At 36.5% G+C, this 21,018-nt stretch overlaps 1 protein-coding gene across 5 annotated transcripts; it reads left to right on the top strand.

Annotated features, from left to right (window-relative positions):
- The first annotated feature begins 615 nt into the window (after positions 1 to 615).
- LOC122000860 (probable serine/threonine-protein kinase SIS8) lies at positions 616 to 20,627 on the top strand. Of its 5 annotated transcripts, XM_042555336.1 has the most exons (15): positions 1,288 to 1,424; positions 1,879 to 1,955; positions 6,093 to 6,530; positions 11,313 to 11,416; positions 13,312 to 14,615; positions 14,752 to 14,792; positions 15,354 to 15,422; positions 16,050 to 16,150; positions 16,310 to 16,399; positions 18,130 to 18,208; positions 18,326 to 18,424; positions 18,587 to 18,655; positions 19,319 to 19,368; positions 19,459 to 19,635; positions 20,036 to 20,627. In XM_042555336.1, exons 3-15 carry the CDS (start codon positions 6,180 to 6,182, stop codon positions 20,163 to 20,165), a joined length of 2,664 nt encoding a protein of 887 aa, XP_042411270.1. In that variant the 5' UTR covers positions 1,288 to 1,424; positions 1,879 to 1,955; positions 6,093 to 6,179; the 3' UTR covers positions 20,166 to 20,627. The 5 variants fall into 5 exon arrangements, 3 of the variants coding, with proteins under 3 accessions (XP_042411268.1, XP_042411269.1, XP_042411270.1); XM_042555334.1 differs by lacking the exon at positions 1,879 to 1,955 and having other exon boundaries at positions 617 to 1,424; XM_042555335.1 differs by lacking the exons at positions 1,879 to 1,955; positions 16,310 to 16,399 and having other exon boundaries at positions 618 to 1,424.
- The last annotated feature ends 391 nt before the right edge of the window (positions 20,628 to 21,018 follow it).

Below are 21,018 nucleotides of genomic sequence, written 5' to 3'. Positions count from 1 at the left end.
GTAATTTATAGGATCAGTATCTATCTTCAATATCATCCAGCCTCTTCTAATCAAGCAGCCTGTTAGTTGTCTACACAACATTGGCCGCACCCTTCATCAGTTGTCGGCACATTAATGTGATGATTTTAAGATTTGGCATGCATTTTTATTGCATCCTTCCTCCTTCACGGATCAGCTTGTCTACTTTTAGCCAACACGGATCGCAGTTCTCAAAATCCGACCATGGCAACGGCAGCGCGAAACGCTTATCAATCAGTTAGTTCAAGGGCCTGGTGGGCACGATCTAATGTAAACTACTCAAAGTAGCACCACGCATGGGGCAACAGGGTCAAGTGGTGCGGCTACCCAAAATATTCATTCACTCTCCCGGAGCACGTGCTAACCCCTTCGTGATGAGAGTCGCGTCACCGCCTGGGCCCCGCCATTGCCATGCATCCGACGGTGGACCGTCGTTCGAAGCACCAAATCCCCAGGGATTAGTAGATAATATCTTAATTATTCAACGTTACCGCTCTGCTGTCGCACGCAGTTCCGTACCTTTTCGGTTAAAGAGCTCCCACTTGGGCATCCAATGGCACAGCCGGTAGTGGTGGGGCGCGTACATAAATGCATCACCCTCCTCCCACTTCGTCATCGTCTCCTCCACTTTTGATTTCCGCTGCGCTTACTGCTTCCCCCCTTTCGTCGTCCACGGGTGACGTTGCCTTCCTCCGTGCCCATTTAACCAGGAAAACGAGCAACCGATTAAAAGGAGGAGGAGATCGAATCAGGGATTCAGCACACCCGTCGCCTGCCGCTAGCTACAATCGGGAGGACGAACAGGCCGGATTTAGGGATCAAATTGAGAAGGACAATAGCACCAATTGAAGAAGGAGCAGGTTAGGGATGAGAGGAGTCGTGCCTTGCGTACGATGAAAAGCCTCCTCAAGAAGCTACATATCGTGCCGAGTCACTCGGAAGACGGGGAAGCATCGCTCTCGCCCTCCTCCTCCACGATCGGAGTGTGCCCCGTTGCAACCGACGCCAAGGCAACCCAGTCACATCCCGAGCAGAAGCCCTTGTCCGGTTTCGGCAACTGGTTGAATTCGGTCTCTGGTAGGCAAGCCATTACCCCTCCCTCCTCCTCGTCTTCCTCGTCTTCGTCCTGCTCGTTTACTGTCGAGCAGAGATCGGACCAGAGGGATTTGCCGAGTACGACTTCCTCGGTCGTTTCCGAGATGGTATCTAATGCACCTACTGGAGATTCCGAGTTGAGCAAGCCTACGAACCAGGACATGGACGAGGAATACCAAATCCAGCTCGCCCTTGAGCTTAGCGCAATGGAGGATCCGGAGGCAGCCCAGATCGAGGCTGTGAAGCAGATTAGTCTGGGCTCTTGCCCACCGGAGAACTCCCCAGCTGAAATCCTTGCTTATCGATACTGGGTTAACATCCTCGATCTCTCTTGTCTCATTATGTTATTTCTAATTAATCGTTCACATCTGTTTGTGCATCATTTCAATTCTTAGTATTATTTTTCTGTAGGAAGTGTTTCAGAATGACATGCTACTATTATACTAATTTATTTTTTGTTTGTTAGAAAACCTTTTTTATGCTTCTAAGCTCATCTGATTTGTATTTGAGAACTGTTCATAGTTGATTACCCAGCCTAAGGTCAGTTAATCAATTTGTTTTATTCTGTTTAGTCAATGCCACTGTTATTCAAGTTAAACTGTTTTACTTAATCTTACTCTAGCAATGCTTTGTTCCTTGATCATTAGTATGAATTCCTTTCCCACTAATGATTTTGATCCATATTGATCAGCTTGTGATGGTTAATGATTTTTTTTAGAAGGAAACTATGTCAGTCAATTGAGAATCCAAATTCTTCCCATATAGGATGTTCCAGCGTCAGTTCCAAGCTTTTAGGCTTCAAGTGTGACAATTATTGTGGCAATGAATTTCTAACAGAAGAGGTAAATAACATGCCCTGCTGGATTTCCAATCATCAGCATAAGATATTGTTAGGATGTTATTGCAAAATTACCTAACCCAAAAGTTTAATTGTATAAATTTAAGTTTATAGTTTTATAGTTTAACATGCCTTACAATTGTGTTGGACTAAGCTTAAATCATGAACAATATTGAAGGACATTTCGAACTAAAGTCATATGGGCTTTGTGGAATGGGTTCATCAATTGTGCTGCGAACAATATTAAGATTTGATTGAAGCATTTATACCAAAAAGTTTAAGTGCTAGCAATGGCTATATATTTATCCTTTAACAGTAGGATTCAAGGAAGTGGTGCAAAGTATCCTAATTTGCTAATCTAGGCTAGGAGCCTAATTTTTTCCAAATTTTTCATATTTGTTGGTTGATTTGAAGATCTTAGATGCTTTGCTAGCATGGTGGAGCTTGCAAACAGAAATTAGATAGGAGCAATGAGGGTAGATGAGCAATTTAAGAAAATGCATGGATGCTGAGGACCAGAGGTATGGTTTAACAGTGTACCTTACTGCCCAGTACTGCTGAAATTTACCAGTCCTAGGGACCAGTACGAGAACCATCCAATTGTTGGTGATTCCTAGTTAACATAATCTTTGTGTTGGTATTGGTGGTATATCATTGTATGACATGATAGAAGCAAGATGGGTAATGCACTATAAAAATGATTATTCTAATCATAAAAATTTAGTCATTCTTTATTATCATAAACATATTGGTAGGATCCACAGAATTTATTAATCAATAGATCCCAAAAATTAACATTGACCAATATTTCAATCCTACTTTATGCATATGGGCTCATGTGGATGTCTGATTGTCTTCTTTGATGCAACATTTAGCTTCTTTCGCTTCAGATTTATCTACCCTAGGACCTGCAAGCCATGTTCAATCATAATCTTCATGTTTGCTGCCATTAAAGTGCTACATCTTTACTAGCATTTCAAAATTCCTAAGTGTTTTCTATTGAAATTTTTTGTTGTCGATTGGTCAGAATGATGGATTGTTGACTTGTAGCAGTCACCAATCTTTAAATGTGTAGTTTCTTTCCGTAAGACTTAATTTGCCGCCACCAATAGTATTTAATTGAGATTTGGCAAATTTCCTCCAAGATATGACAAGATCGTCTATTCTTCTACAACTTATATTGTCAAAGAAGAGCTTGTGGCCCACTTGACTCAAAGACGAGGTCACCATAATTCATCCACTAGAGTGTGCAAATCCGGTTGCTGGAGCTTCGTAGGCAAGGAGGAAGAAGACTGCTTCTTGGAGGGAAGAGGATATTTGCTACTGGTGGTGATTCACAAGTTTCAAGTGATTCTGTCCTACCTAGTCCTGCTCCTTATATATATCAATTCTCATTCTTTGGTTGGATTCTTTCTCTTGGGCTGCACCCCATCCATGTTATGTCATTGAATTGGTTTGAATGATCTACATTGTTACAGTTTGAAATACTAGTTCACCTAGATCCGTTGGGTCAAGTAGTCCCACAACTTATCAAAATTGGATCCATTGGCACATGTAGCTTGTTGGCAGATTGGTTATCCCTATAGTGGATGAGGTGGAAGGCAACTTCTGATATGATAAAAAATCAAAATCCACTTCTTAGTACGATGATGCAAAGAAGAAAAATGCGCCAACAAAGATCTACATTCGCTTCATGTGCACCATGAGTCTTGTTTGCCACTAGGGCTGTAAATGAACCAAGCGTTCGTGAACAAGCTTGGTGTTCGGCTTGGTAAGAGCTTGTTTATGTTCGTTCAATATACATTAGATTAATTAAACAAACAAGTTTGAACAACTCGTTAAGCTAAATAAACAAGCTTGAATACATATGTGTTCAGCTCGTTAACGTTTGTGAACAACGTTCGTGAACAATCGAACAATATTTATTAATAAAATTCTTTTCAATATGCTAAATAAATAATAAAATAAATAAATAAATAAATTTAAATTATCAATCTTAATAACCAATCAAACAATTAAAAGTTTCAAACAATCAAACAAGCTTGAATTGAGAGGTTGATAACATCTAAATGAACCAAGCTCAAGCCAAGCTTGAATTGAGAGATTGATAACATCTAAACGAACCAAGCTCAAACCAAGCTCGAACCAAGCTCAAGCCAAGCTTGAATTGAGAGCTTGATAACATCTAAACGAACCAAGCTCAAGCCAAGTTTCAAACAAGCTCAAGCTCATAAAAAAAAGCCAAACTTGAACACTCATTTCAAAAGCTTAGTTCATTTTAAGCTCGGCTCGGCTCGACTCGGTTATCTTATTAAACAAGCTTGAATACCCCAAAGCTCGGCTCGACTCGGCTTGTTTACAACCCTATTTGCCACATGTGGATATCATAAAATGCTTGACTCTTGCTTTATGTGTTTTGCACATGACTTCATCAGAAAGGCGCCTTCATTAAATCTACCTTTTACTAAAAATTTTATATAAATTTATATTTAAATGATTAAATGCCTCAATCTCCCTCTAGATTATAGGTGTAGATTAAACTTTCTTATGAGAATCCTAAGAACTTTCTTTCTTTTTATTCTTCTTCCTTTTGCTACATTTTGAAAACAAGATTTGAAAACACTTTTATTTTGAAAATTTAAAATTTTCTCTATGTATTCCCAATTTTCTTTCTCATTTAACAATTTATATATTAAAGGGGAGTCTTAGTGCAACAGTAAAATTGATACAGTGCGACCTAGTGGTCATGGGTTTGAGTCACGGAAATAGCCTCTTGTAATGCAGGTAAGACTGCATACAATAGACCCTTCCCCGAGGCCCCGCATTTGGTGAGAGCTTCGTACACCGGGTTGCCTTTTTAGTTAACAATTGATATATTAATTGCAATATGAAAAGAAAACTAGTTTCTCTCTCTCAACATATTGTCTTTCTTTTCTCTTCTCTTCTAAGGAGTAAATGTTGAATCTAACTCTTTTTTTCCCCAAATTCTTGCCTTTTATGCTCTCTTTTATGTTTTAACCTAGTTGACACCAGATTTTACCCTTTATCTTTTCCAACATTTGTTTTTTTTCTCTTTCAATGAAATCAATGCCAGAATGCTATTCCCTTTTGGCTTTTTCTCCCTTTCTTTCTTCTGCCAATTTACCTTGTCTCACTTTTAGAGTCAATACTAGAATTATAATCTTTCTTTCCACCATAATGGTCAATTCTTTCCACCATAAGGAGGGAATATTTAATAAATCAATTTCCCCCTCTTTAATTTTCTTTCAATTAAGTCATTATTTGAATGATACTCCCTTTTGGCATTTCTGCCTTTCTCTCTTTCTCTAATTTTTCCTTTTTAGAGTCAATACTACAACTATAATCTTTCTTTCCTCAATAATCTATCAAATTTTCTACCATATAGAAGGGGAGCCTTGGCGTAATGGTAAAGTGGAGGTCATGAGTTTGAATCTCGGAAACAACCTCTTGCAAAGCAGGTAAGGCCGCATACAATAGACCCTTCATCCCATTTCTTTCTATATGAAAGGACTATTTAATACATCAAATTGTTGATATATCTTCACCTGATATGACTCATGTTTTAAAATTTATGTTTGGCATATCTATACTCTAGCTTGAGGAGAGTAGAAATTTGTGCAATCATGTTATACAATGTTTATAGAAGGGGAGCCTTAGCGCAAGGATAAAGCTTTTGTCATGTGACTTAGAGGTCACAGATTTGGAAACAGCATCTTGCAAAGCAAGATAAAGCTGCGTATAATAGACCCTTTACCAGGATTCTGCATTGGTGGGAGTTTTGTGCACCAAGATGCCTCATATATTATAAAATGTTTATACCCTAATTTCACTTTTGTATTACCTGGTGCTATTTGTTTGGTGCTCATATGATGTAGAATCTTGTTTGTGTTTTGTGTGATACTTGTAAACTAATGAACTTTGTACCACTGTTTCTAACTATTTAATTTTTTTCATGGACCTTTTTATCATATGTTTATTCTTTCTGATCGTTGCAAACAAATTCACTTCATCTGTACTGATTTCTTGCTAGTGTTTATACGTGTCTGTTGATGAAACCGATATCATTCATTTTCAACTTTTACTGACTCAGTGACATTTATTATTTCTTTATCCTTGACAGAGTTATAATGTTCTTGGTTATGATGATAAGATCTTGGATGGTTTCTATGATCTTTATGGTGTTTCAATTGAATCAACATTTTCAGAAATGCCTTCCCTTATGGATTTACAGCAAATACCAATCTCTGACAATATTGGCTGGGAAGTTGCCTTGGTAAACAGGAAAGAAGATGCTAACCTTTCCATACTTGAACAGAAGGCACTACTAATGGCTAAAAAGCTAGAGGCTGAATCTTTGGATTCATCAGGGAGTCTCTTAGTGCAGAAGGTTGCCTTTTTAGTTGCTGACTATATGGGCGGAAAAGTTTCTGATCCTGAAAGCATGTTGAATTCATATCAGAACCTTAGAAACCATCTGATGGCAAATATTGGAAGCATTGTGCTACTGCTTGGACATTTGACAGTTGGTTTAGCCCGTCATCGTGCTTTAATGTTTAAGGTTAGCAGCTCTTTGCCTTTTAATGATTGTAAGAAATTGTTTTGGCTCGATGATATGTACTTCAAAGCCATTTATCTTACTTTTGCAATAGAATATAAAATCAAAGTACAACTAAAACTGTTATGTGAATACTACATTTAGTTCTCTAGGAAGGTACAATATAGTTGGACTCAGTTTGAGACATGACCTATTCCACTGAAGTTAACCAGGTTCAACCACATTCAAGAAGGAAGCATGAGCTTGACCCGTGCCGAAATATATCCAGTCTTAAGCTCAAACCTAGGTCGAAATATAAGGTCTATCTCAACCTAGATAAAGCGTTGTCTGATGGTCAACCAGACCTAGATCTTCCAGACTACTCTAGCTCAAGGGCAATCAATCTCATTTGGAATTGGTAAACAATAATAAATCTAAACCCCAACTTGCATGCAACCAAAAGAGCAATGTTGTGAGTTGAATGATTCTAGATGAAGAAGCCAAATGGAAGGTGAAGAGCTGTCCTCACTCCTCACTATGATGTTTGATATCCATGTATCTAGATATTATCGGGGAAACATTTTTTTCACCACATGCTTATTTATTGTGAACCTCTTTTGCACTCAGTGGTTAAAGTTAAACTCCATGTTTTCGACTTTATCCTCATCAAATTAACAAATTGTCTTTTCTTTACTATTGCAGCTTTTTAGTTGTTTATGCTTTATTTATGCTCTTGGATCAGTATGTGACAAACTTATCCCTAGAGTCACTTATTGCATCTTCCTTAAATATCCTCATATCCAAAAGGTTAAAGGTATCACAACACCATTTTTACTGATATTAGATTCTTTGAGACAGCATCTTATTTCTTGAACTATTCACCATATCGCTCAAGTCCATACAACTTCTCTACCAACTATATACACCTCCCCACATTATATCTATACTAATACTCGACTACAATTGTATCATTGGCACAAAGATATATCTTTATCAGATTCTTAGCCTCTCCAACCGACTTTGTCAATAAATACTTTGACATAAATTCTTCTTGCATCTTTCATCTGATATAGGCGTATTGCTCTTTGAAATGGTAAACCTATTTTTCTTTTGCCAATTTCGCATTGTTCAAAAATTAAGGCCCTTTTTGTGAATTTGTCCTGTCGTTATTTATGGTAATTCCTAGGTCATTCTAGAAAGTCATCTGGTCTCCTGCTAAAAATAGACAATGGATGATGTGATTTATGATCTGCTATCACAAAGATTGAGGAACTTGTTTCTCTTTCTTGTGGTGAACAACTTGTGGCTGTTGGGTGTTAATTGATTGACAAGGCAAAATTAGTTGCCAAAAGTTGCATGCAGATTTATGATGATGATTATTTTGAGCATTCTCTTATATTACTCTTCTCAATTCAGTTTGAGTTATTTTTCTTTGTGATAGTTAATCAGAGTTAATGTATGTTTTAGAGATGTCAAAAATGTTTTTCAGTTTGACATTCTTTCTGGAGAAGCACATATGGAGAAATCTCCAAGTTAGTTGATTCCCAAAAATTCAGGCTAGCTTGATACAAACTCAAAAACGCAGGCTATGACTCTAACAAAGTCCTTGTGGATTCAAATGTTTTGTGAAGTGGTCACTCATGTTGGTTTCACGTGCAACAAACCATATACTTTAGTGTTTGTTTGGTGGCACTATCAGGGATTCAGAATTGTAATTTGGCAATTTATGTTGATGCCATTTTTAATAGGAATTGATGGACATCACGAATATTTTAAAGCATCTAGAAGCCAAATTTGTTATTAAAGTCATGGGAAGATATTATTATTTTTTTGGATTGGAAGTTACTTATAGCTTCAAAGACTAGTAGATATTCCTATTATCCCAAATCATAATCCTTGGCAACTGGTGTGGTTAGTCAGTTCATACAAAAGACTAAAAGCTATTGGGATGCAATGTTATGAATTTTGTAGTATATTAAAAGATGTCCAATGAAGATTTTGTTTATAGGAGTATGATAATCTAAATATTGAAATATTTTTGCTGTTAATTATGTTGAATCTATTAATTCACATAAGTTTTTTTTTACATATTTGGAGGCAATCTAGCATGCATGGATCCGAGAATTAGAGTTAGGAGGGGCTTGAACTTAATGTAATAAATTATATATTACTATCAAGAAAGAAAACAAACCTACTTATAGGAAGACTGGATAAAATAAAAGTTGGGACTTCCTGTTATGGGCTGGAAAACTACTATGGTGACTTGTTCTTCCCACTATTGGCATTTGGTTGAAGACAAAAAACAAAGTAAACCAAAAGATAAATCAAAAAGAACAGCAGGAACTACTGATAGTTTGTTTGAATTGGCCAAGGGAAAAGAAAAATAAACAACAAAACAACTACAAGGATGAAAGGAAAAGAGAATGGAAAGTCTTTCCCTCTTTTCCAATGGTCTTGGCTAGCTTTGACGACAAAAAAAAAAGGCAAAACAAAGGGTACTCTTGTTGGAGAGGAAGAAAGACTAAGGTTGCTGTTGGTTGGCTGGAAAACAATAAAAGGAATGGAAGAAGGAGGGCTTCTGCTCTTGAGAAGAGTAAGAAGAAAAAAAAGAGTTGTTGTTGGATAAGTAGAAGAGAAAAACAACTAAGCTACGATTAGGAAGAAAAAAAAACAGAGAGAAGGAAGGAGAAGAAGAAGAAGAAGAAGAAGGCACGTGGAGGCTAGTGCGTGAGGTGGTGGGAGCGAGACTGTGTAAAGAATAAAAAGAAAAGAGAGGAGAGAATAGGTTTTCTCAAATATTCAAACTGGTTTAATCCAATTAAACTTGATTTGGCCATAACTTGGCCAAATCAATCTCGGTTTGGACCAACATACTCCTTTTCTCCGCACCTACTCAATGGATTTTGTTAGACCCCAATCCAATTTTAATTCAGCACTTTGACTTCGTATTTGTAATTCGATTCATTTATTTATTTATTTAGTTAAAAAAAATCCATTACTTAAGAAAACTTATAGAGATGATAAATAAATAAAAAATGAGCTGATGCTTGAAAAAAATTGGATGGATCCAGGAAGGGCTGGCCTATAGCCTAGGACTGCCCTTACCTGGATCCGTTGCTGCAATATAGTAACATGACAAATGGCAACAAAGTGTTATAACTCAATTTAGTGAGAATAAGAACATGGAGAAATGACATACAAAATCTGTGAAATGATGTGGATCAAGGTTGAAAATTTCTACCTGTGCCAAGGCACGTTTTGGTTCTGGACCGGAATAATATAGTTTTGGTACCGTATCGTGTCGTACCGATATAGTTTCGGTGTTTTTTAAATATAAAATATATTAATTAAAAAATAAAATATTTAACATAAATATTTAAAAAATAATCTTTAAAAAAAGGAAAAGATATGAAAATAGATAATAAATAAATAAAAATTTTATGAGGGTTTAATAAAGCCTATTTAGATTATCTCCATCATAACTAGGAGTTGATTAAAATAATTAACTTAAGTTTAATTAAAAAAAATTCAAAATCCGACACCACTTGCGAGCTCGCGCTACTTCGGCGGTGCCGCGGGGTTGTGCGCCCACTCAACCATGGCCGCGAGGATCGTGTGACTCCTCCGAGGCGACCACGGTGGTCGTGTGACCCCTCTGTGGCGGTCACAAGGTCGCACAACGTCTCCATGGTGGCAGCGAAAGGGTTATGCGACCCCTCTGCTGCTGTTGCGAGGTCGACCGACCCCTTCGCTGCTGCCACGGGGTCGCGCAACACATCGCAACTGTCGTGGGTCTAGTGCCGGGGCCGTGTTGACCCCTCCGCTGCGGTCACAGGGTCTCGCAACACGTCGCAGCTGTCGTGGGTCTGGTGTCGGTGTCATGCCGGTGTCGGTCGCCGAGCGGAATGAGATGTTTCGCCCATTTCGACCATCTTGACACAGACACTTTAAACCATGATGTGAATAACTCTTTACTTGTTGATCTCAAATTTTCAAGCATTAAACCATTGAATATTCGTTTGATAATTAACTAGTCTTATGGTTCATGAATGACTAAACACATTGAAGTTGATCGCCATTTCACTTGAGATGTCATATCCAAAATGATCAGCATGCTGCATACACTTCATTTGAATTATAGATTGTCATAATTTTTACTTAGCCACTTGGTTTTGATTTGTGTTTTGTAACAAACAGAGAGCATAGATATCTATGCTCTAGCTTGAGCGGGAGTGTTAGAATAATAGACTGAATGCCTTACCTATTATGTTTCTTGTTAATTCGGCTTAGAGGCTCTATTTTTATGGGTTTTGTGATTGCCTTTCTATACCAATAACAAAATACTTTTTCTCTAATGTTTTGTTCTTGTCCTTGAATTTGTTCTTTTAGTTACCTCACAATTTAGCTCTTAGGATGAACCACAAATTTGAGTAGGAATCTTACTCTTTTAGATACAATTTTAATGTGACAAATCTGATGTTGACTTTTAGATCTTCACGTTTGTATTAACACTTCTTACATGGATAAAATGAAAATGTATTGACTGTTCCGTGAAAAAAAAGACATGTATGTATCCTATGACATTGTAGATTTCTTGTGGAACATATCTGATGATTTTAATGCGTTGGATTACTATAGTTCCTTTTGTTTCCTTTTTTTTTTTTTAAATATCTTGCCCTAGAAATGAATGCTAAGCAAGCAGAAGTTAAATTGAGATTAAAATGCATAACTTGCTAAAGTGGATAATTACTCTCTGATATTTTGATACCTCAGTTTGTGAAATCTAGTAGTTATGTGCTGTTGTAGGTTTTGGCTGATAGTCTGGGCATATCTTGCCGGTTAGTGAAAGGGAAGCAATATACAGGTTCTGATGATAGTGCTCTAGCCACCGTGAAACTTAATGATGGAAGGTAACACTTGCATGTACAAAGACTGACTTCCATTTTATTAATTCTTCAACTCATGTGGAGATTTGAAGTCTGTGAAGTAACAAATGGCTTAGTTAATATGCCTGATAGATTTTTTGGAGAGGAAAGGAAAACTAGGGGAAATTCACCTCCTGATATGCTTGACAGCTGGTAGAATTTGATACTGCTTAGTTTGAAAATTCAAAATGTCGATTGGCAACCAATTTTCTAGCAAAGATTTTAACTGCATGTCATGCTCCTAGCAAACTCCCTTCTCATAGTTGAGAATGGTCACTCCAATGAGTGTTCAAGTCAATCCACATGAACCTCATACTAGCCAAGGCATTGTGCTCCGGAATGCTAGATATTGTTCGCATCTCATTTGCATTCAACAACACAGGATAACAAAGCAGTCATATGCATGAAAAACACCAATATTTCAAATATGATCCATTAACAAAAGGAAATGCATAATATAAAATTTTATGTCTCGTAGTTGCAAAAATAAATGTAGCATGTTCAAATATGAAAAAGTCACAAAACATAGTAGAAACAACAAAAGAAAATAGAAAAAGGGACACTTTAAAGCTTCAACTCTAGTATACATGGTATCTCAGAGCAACAAAGTAGCAATGTGCCTAATAGCCTGATTCTAAGAGCCTACTAACTTCAGGCTGATCTGCAGAAAAAATGTGTGAATACGATTATCACTAAAATTGATAGAAGAGCCTCCTAATGGAATCAAACAAAGGTAAACAAGTATATAAATAAGTAGGCAAAATGCAAATATATCATATCTCATATATATCTGTCTATAAAATGAGCCAAACTCCATCTTAGACTTATTATCCATTCTTTGATGGGGAAGCCTAATGATTTATAACAAAAGGCTTGTGCTTCACTTGCATCAATTGAGGGATTGCTTCAACTCTTTAACCATATTATCTCTAGTCAGCCTCAATTAGGCCCAACTGCCATAGACTCACAATATCTCTAGTCATGCGATTTCTGATTGGGCAACACCCTTTTATCACTGATCCACAATATCTTCAAGGTCATGTGAACTTGAGTTAGGTGGGAATCGCAACACCGCATGCCACAGCGTAACAATAATATGATCCATAGTTAGCTATAGCAAGAGCTAATTGGCACCCACCCACCAGTTTATATGGGTCTCTCAACCATATCTAATCCCACAAGCAAGACTCAGCTGAAAACTGAAATTCCTTTCTGTTTATTCCTCATTTTGTGGACTCCAACAAATTTGGTGACAGTAAGAAGTTATTTATTTTATGCTGTGTTTTCTTCTGAAAATTGATTGTTCATAATGTATACGGAAATTAATACATAAAAAGAAAATCAACTGAATTATATTTTCAAGATTAAGTTTTTTTCTAAATGATTGTGAGAATATTAAATTATCGAGGTGAGGAAGTTTTGAGTCTGTTCTAGACAATACTAGCTAAATCTGCACAGAGTCGAAGATATATTAACTTATTCTAGGACAAGCATCATTCCTGGTCTGGGTATTTAGACACCAATTAGCTTAACTCTGTAGCAGCTCGTGGATTCAACTAGATGGTACCAGATCCTGATAAGATTAATGAAAACCTGCCACTTTATAACACTAGAATGTAATGAACAAAGTATGAACCTACTATTAAGTATAAATCATTATGATACCAAAATGAGGATGCTATGATGTTAATACTAGAATTGACATTTCTTATTCTTTAATGGAATCCATTAATGTTTGTTTTGATATGAGGGAATTTTCATTTTGACTCTATCTCATCTTCATTTCACATGATTTGCATCCAAGATAAGAAGGGATGTCTTCAATTCCTTTGTTTATATTTTAATGCAAAATTTCACAAGTTTCACTTTCAACATAACAGGGACTATATTGTTGATTTAATGTCGGAGCCTGGTACTCTTATCCCATCAGATGGTGTAGGATTGATTAATGAGCCGGAAGAAGCTACCATCATGATTCAATCTTTCACAAGAGTATCAAATGATACTCGTATGGCTATATCAAGTAGCAAGGTAGCAGACTCTACTGCCTGTAGTACTGATAATGAGTCATTCACCAAACACGGTGCAATGTTTACTTACCAAAAAGGTACAAATTCTGCTGGGGTAAACCCATGTGACGTAAATCATCAAAACAGTAGGTACATGCCTACTGACAAGAATAACCCTACCAAATCTCCAACTACTTCGAATGATGTCATGCCAAAAACTCCAAATGCATCTGGTAAGTCAAAGCACCCACGGTCACCATCTTGGACTGAGGGTATTAGTTCTTCAACTGTCCAAAGCATGAAATTGAAGAATGTATCAGAATACATGATTAATGCTGCTAAAGAAAATCCAAAATTAGCTCAAAAGTTACAGGATGTGTTGTTAGAAAGTGGTGTGGCTGCACCCCCTAATTTGTTCACTGAGATTTGTACTCCAGAAATAGAAGATCCACTGACTGAAGAGATGCATTCAATTGAAGATAAATACAGGAGGAAGATAAATAAGCCTGAGTTAAAACAGAAAACTGAAACTGGTGGTAGTCATGGGCCCTTCCTGCCTCAGCTTCCTACCCACATGCTCCATCAGAAAGTAAATCTCTCTAGGTCGCAAATGGATGCTACTAAATCTGCAGCTGGATTGAGTGTTTGTCACAATCAAGATTCCAGAGAAGCCATTAAAAATCCTGTATATGAAATATCTGATGAACCATTGGTGCAGGAGTCTCGGTTGCAGGTGGTTAGACATATGCCTGTTGCTGCTGCTGCTGCAACAGCTGCTGTTGTTGCATCTTCAATGGTAGTTGCAGCAGTAAAATCGAATGCAGACCTGAATTTGGAAGTTCCTGTGGCTGCGGCAGCCACTGCAACTGCTGCAGCAGTTGTAGCTACAACTGCTGCTGTCAGCAGACAATATGAGCATTTGGAACCTTGTTGTAGAGAACCAAATCTAATAGAGAAAAATGAAATTATTTCTGTCAATGAGCAGCAAGTTAGCTTTCATGGTAATGATGAAATTAATACAAAAGTAAGGTTTGGTGATTCTCATCAAGAAATGGATCGTACTTCGGAAAAATCCACTGGAACAGAAAGTACAAAATCTGAAAATGCACTGCAGGATGTTGTAGAATTTGAAATAGCATGGGAAGATATCATTCTTGGTGAGCGGATAGGGCTTGGTATGTTTCTCAAGAGCCCTTAATTAAATGTCAAGTTACATCATGTTCCTAGTTTTCTCTGAATTTTTAGTAAGAAAAGAAACATAAATATTTTTTTTATATTGCTTTTAGTAATTCATGTATTTTTCCTACTTAGGTTCTTTTGGAGAGGTGTATCATGGAGATTGGCATGGAACAGTGAGTACTTTTATTGACAAATGTTTTTGTTTTTCTACAAATTACCTTGATGTTGGTGTGTGCGTGTGCTTGAATATCTATAGGAGAAGATATCTGATTCCAAGCTTCAGAGTTCATCGATGACTTTCATGTGATCTTACTTGCTGACATTGTAGTGTTCCATTTGGGACCTAAACTTCAACATGGAATGATACTTTAACCCTTGCTAAGGCTACTAATTTAGTCTCCTCTAGAAATAATAATTGTTTTTCCCCCCCAAATTCATCAACATGATGTTGATGTAAACAAAAAAATAGATGAGTATTGGTAATAATTTCAATATTCAAAACTACTCATGCCTCATCAGATAGTTGAAAAGATCTGAACATGGGACTTTGCATTCTTGAATAAGAAGATTCTTTGTTACATTGTTAGAATAGACAATGGATTTCCTAACTTTTTAGTGGAAATATTTGCCTATATTCACATCTTTCTATATGAAAAAACATTTATCTAACATTCCTTTTTAATGTACTTGTTTATTTGTGTATCTGCTGATGTGTTATTCTTGTTCTGACAAAGGAAGTTGCCGTCAAAAGGTTTTTGCATCAAGATATCTCTAGTGATGCACTCGAAGAATTTATAAGTGAGGTAGCTATCTCAAATTTCTGTTGCAGTGTTGTTTATTATTGAATAGACCTAGACTCCCTATTCTCATTACTATTAAATAGCAGGTGTTCCTCTATTGCTAGTATCATGTTTTAACATGATTCAAATAATCTTACTCAGGGCCGGTCCTAGATTTTGAAGGGTCCGGTGCAAAAAAAAAAATAGGCCCTTTGTATTCATATAAAAAATAATAAAATCAATTCTATAAAAATAATTTTATTAATAGAACACATAAACTAAATTTATGTTTAGGAATTTTAAGGTTTAGGGAGATAGAAATAGGAAAAGGCCAGTGAAGGAGGAAGAAAAGGTTTGCTAACTAGTTAAGCACTGTGCGTTTGGGAGCTTCTCCTTCTGTTTAGCTAACTAGTTAGGCATGAGGCATCTTTTGAATGCCTGTAAAAGTCCTCTGATATTATTGTTCCAGCATGAGGAAAGTGTTAGAATAGGTTTCTATCAATGACTGCTAGTCTAAGTTAGGTTGTGTTTGTGGTGCACCAGACCTAACCTCTATTCTATATAAAGATAGGGTTTATTCATGGTAAGAAAAAAAGGATTTGTATTCTGGTTTCATTTTCTTACATGTATGTTGATGATTTTTTTTTTCAGGTGCGAATAATGAAACGGTTGCGACATCCAAATGTCGTTCTCTTCATGGGTGCGGTAACTTGTGTACCTAATCTGTCAATTGTTACTGAATTTCTACATAGGTGACCTTTTTCTCCTTCAGGATTATAGTTTTCTTCTTTCCATTGTCACCTTGAGCATTTTCCATGACCTACTAAGGTGTAATGTTATGTAAGATTTCAGACAGTAGGTGTTTTCTACATGTCTTATTCACTGTATTTAGGATTATGCTTGATGACCAGTGAACTTTTCTATACTTCGCTTCATATGGCTCATTCCAAACTGGGTTCGTTGGACAAGTTTATATGGCAGCAGCTAAAGCTTCATATTCAGTAAATTTCAATTTTACACTTTAAGCAAATAAGAATTAGTATAGGCAACATGATCAACATAAATCTTCTTCTTTCCATTGTCACCTTCAGTAATTTGCACGACCTACTAAGGTGTAATTTTATGCAAGATTACTGAAAGTGGTTTCTACATGTCTTTATTCACTCTATTTGGGATTATATTAAATGACCAATGGAATTTCTATATTTCCCTTCATATGACTCGTTCTAAGCTGGGTTCATTGGACAAATTTATATGGCAACAGCTCAGGCTTCATATTCAGTAAATTTCAACACTAAGAAAATAAGAATCAACAGGAGATACGGCATAAATTTTAGCATGCAAATCCTCCTGTTTACCAATTATTCCACGAGCTGTGTATGTATCCTACCGACAGTTCTAGTTTCTATATCAAAGATTAACCTTGCAAACTTATTTTCTTTATGACAAATACGTTGAATTCTAGCCAAAAAAAGAAAAAAGATGCAGCCAATTTCAAAATATTGTCCTTACTCCATTACTAAACCAGCATTGAAATGCACAGACTTGTGTGATGATAACCAGAAAGGAAAGGAGTTAGTTCCCAACAACCTAGTGTGGTTACTTAAGAGTGATTCATAAATGCCATGGTGGTATCTTGGATTCCTAAAAGTCGACTGAGTTTAATTTAGGATGAGTAGAAGGATTAATAGAATGGGACCATGCCTAAATTTAGGAATTTAGCTATTGTAGAAGCAATTTCTATTGCAGAATTGGAAAACCTAGCATATGATGTACATGGCAATATGGGATATGGGAATGGCAAATATCTTTATGTTGCACTGTTTTCTTGACTTTTTTTTTGTTGCTTTGCACAATATCTAGATCTCAGATAGAAAAAGGATTTCTTGAATCCTCAATATATTCAAAGTGTGGTTTCTTTGAGTCGGATATCTATAGTTAATGAGAGGAACTGGACTTTATGAAATATTCTTGAATAAGGGGTTGCTCCAGTTCCTTTTTCTCATTTCTGCCTGCCGCATAGGTTCTTTTTGCACCTAATATATGAAGAGCATCTCTCCCCTCAAACAGTTCCAAATTTTCAAGGATGTTTTACTTCCTTTTGTCTCTTTAACATCTTTCTGGTTTAGGAAAATAGGGAATACATACCTTGGCACCCCAGTGACATTTTGGTTCTAAAACACTAGTCTAGAAGCACTGATTGCTAGTCTAAAATTGGCTGGAGTTCTTCACTGCTCTGGAATTGCTAGTGTTTTGCAGACATGATAATCTCATATGTATAGCCTAGAGGAGTATACTCAGGTGCTACACTGTGTGATACATGCTGCATGTTGTCTTGTGGTGAAAATTCATTCTTTGACATACCAAAACAAGGTTAAATTTTCAAGGACATCTGCTTAACTCGTAGTTGGTTGAACTAAATTATACTCATAGTAAATATTATGTTTATGCTAAAATTGACTCACTAATAATATTTGGTAGATTGTGACATGACCATTATTTCTTTGGATTATGTGTGGCAAAATTTTGAGGGTGCTTACTGTCCATAATGGTAGCCATGTAAACATGAACTGTCAGACTTTTTCTTCACAATTTTTTTTTATACATTTGTGTTTCCTTTGGTTATTGTACTCATAATAGCAAATCTTTGTCCAATATAGCTGCTGTATTTAACAAGCTTTAACTGTGTTGATGTCTACTAGTGTTTTGAAGCATGTAATCTGCATTGCAGAGGCAGTTTGTTCCGCTTAATTCACCGACCCAATAATCAACTTGATGAAAGGAGACGTTTGAGGATGTCTCTTGATATTGTATGATTATGCGACTCATTCTCAGTATATTTGTTGTCTGCATATAGTTAGATTTTGATGTGTTGTAAATTTGGTATCTTGTCCTAGTAATTTTTTATATTATATTTGAATTACAAGGCTCGGGGAATGAATTATCTGCACAATTGCACTCCTATTATAGTCCACCGTGATCTCAAGTCTCCAAACCTTCTCGTGGACAAGAATTGGGTTGTGAAGGTAATCTAGCTTTCAGTGTATATATATATATATATATGTGTGTGTGTGTGTGTGCGCGCGCGCGCACACACACACACGTGGGTAAATTGTGAATTTGTTATTTTCTTGTTATTCACATTTTATTTTTCAATTAATTTTGTCACCCATGTACTCATGATATAGGTCTGTGACTTTGGTTTATCTCGTATAAAGCACAACACCTTCCTTTCTTCGAGGTCAACGGCTGGAACAGTGAGCAAACAACCAGCCATTCTTTTTTCCATGATCATTATTTATTTTTCATAATCTGGCAGATTCATTTAAGTATTCTTGCAACTTTCTTCTCTTTTCCTTTCTAAACAATTCTTCAGCATGCTTATTTCTTGTAAGTCATTCCCTATTTTTTTTAGGCAGTTTACCAAGTGCAGTGTGAATTATTATAACTGTCAAAACTTCAGAATGTAATCATCTAGTTTCTTTATATACCATCTCAAATTTATATGGAGTTCAGCTCATGAAACTGCAGACATTTTCAACTAATTTAAATCGTGTATGGTGTGACATGTTATTGTCGTGTATTATATATACACGTGAATTATATATGTTGAAGCTAGAAAGTCCTAAATCTATGCCGTAGATGATAAGACAACTTAAATAATTAATAGCAATTACAACTAATCACACTGTTCTATGCAATGCTCAGTAGTAGATTATGGTCAATACACCTTTTCTCAGAGAGGCTATCTGAGCACATTTGCTCCTACTTAAAAACCAGTTTGTATGTAAAGAAACTGAACCTATTCAAATCATAATCACAGATATTTTTTTGAAGTATTAGGTTCATCTTGTTTGTGCTTTCTGTTCAGCTGTAACTTGTACCACATTGACAGTTACACTGATAGTACTTTGCTTCAGGCTGAGTGGATGGCACCAGAAGTTCTACGGAATGAACCTTCAGATGAGAAGTATGTTCAACTCCTGTGTAAGACTGCGATTTTTGACATTTTATGACCTCACACAGTGCTTTTGGCTCTCTTTTCTTTTCCACAATCTAGATGTGATGTCTTTAGCTTTGGAGTTATACTATGGGAGCTCTGTACCTTGCAGCAGCCTTGGGAAGGAATGAATCCCATGCAGGTTGTTGGGGCTGTTGGATTCCAGGATCGTCGTCTAGATATTCCAGATGACATGGATCCAATCATAGCTGGGATTATAAGGAAGTGCTGGCAAATGTGAGTTTAAAGAACAATTATTTGTATGTGATTATGCTAACAAGTTGCTGATTCTTAGAACGTAGGCAGCTTGATTTGATTGAATCACTAAAAACACTTGAAATCGTATGGTTTCACTTCTTTTAACTAGGATACCTTTCCCAGCATGCTTTCCTTCAAACCGTCCTGCAAAGACCATGAACAAACGGTTTTCAGACTTAATGCAGTTTATTTGAACTATAAATTTAGTTTTTCTTTTCTTTTGAGAATAAATATAGTAATGCCTCTTGAACCTATAGTAATGTAATCTTCATACTTGTTTTGGCAAAGACAAAATCCTTCTTTGGTATTCCCGTCATATTGTACTTTGTTCCGCTTTAAGATAATTTCCTCCAAGTCCCTTTACTCGTTCATTTTGCAGAAACCCGAAGCTGCGGCCCTCATTTGCAGAGATCATGGCTGTGTTAAAACCTTTGCAGAAACCTATATCCAGCAACCAAGGTCTTAGACAAAAAAGGCCAGTCCAAAGCTCGGAGAAAGCAGGATTATAGGGAAAACAAGGTCAGAAATTCTAAAATTCAGTTCATAAGAAATTGTATGGCTTGAGGGAAGTTGTTCAAATGTTAGTTGTCCAGCAGTCACTCAAGGACTGAGAAGTTCAGACAGTGAAGCCCTTCAATAATCAAGTATATTTTAAATCCAACACGGTTAATTTATCACAAACAGTAATATGTGTGAAGTAAGAACAACAAAACATGAAAAGACATTGTGCACCTAGGGAAGTTGAATCTCATTATGAAAAAATCATGATGGAGTAATTGGTTGAACTTGATTGGAGTCTGGAGTTATGGTAATTCGCTGAGCTGCTTGACCCACTTGGTTGCAATGTAACATGGATGTGTTATTCTCAGTTATTTTCTAATTTTTCATGTTGTATATTTTGTTTGGTTGAACAAAATCCAACTTAAATTGCTGTACATATATTTGTAATGTATCTATGCGTTATTCTTTTAGACATGGAATTTATGTGAACACATGAGTGATACAAACACTGAAATCGATGGAAAGGAATTTCTTATGGTAAATGAAATTTGGTTCACATGGTTTCTTGATTCTTACCATTGCCCTATCGGAACATCTTTAAAGTTTGTTCAAAGTATAATTTTGTTATTTTCTTACAAAACAATGAAGACCATTTTTAGAGGTAGTTAAGCGTCGGGTGAAATAAATTTTCTCGTTAATTTGCGGAAAACAAATACTAAATATGAACCCAAACCAAATCAAAGTCGATGCGATGCGACGCTGTCATGCGGACCATGCAGCAAGGATCAAGACCTGAGAGTGTATAAGGAGGATTCTCCTGCTGCGGCTAATCGATGGCGACGTATGACCACGACACACCCC

This window comes from Zingiber officinale, chromosome 7A (genome assembly GCF_018446385.1).
Source record: "Zingiber officinale cultivar Zhangliang chromosome 7A, Zo_v1.1, whole genome shotgun sequence".
Taxonomy (NCBI): Eukaryota; Viridiplantae; Streptophyta; class Magnoliopsida; order Zingiberales; family Zingiberaceae; genus Zingiber; species Zingiber officinale.
This window is presented reverse-complemented; position numbering and strand designations above follow the sequence as displayed.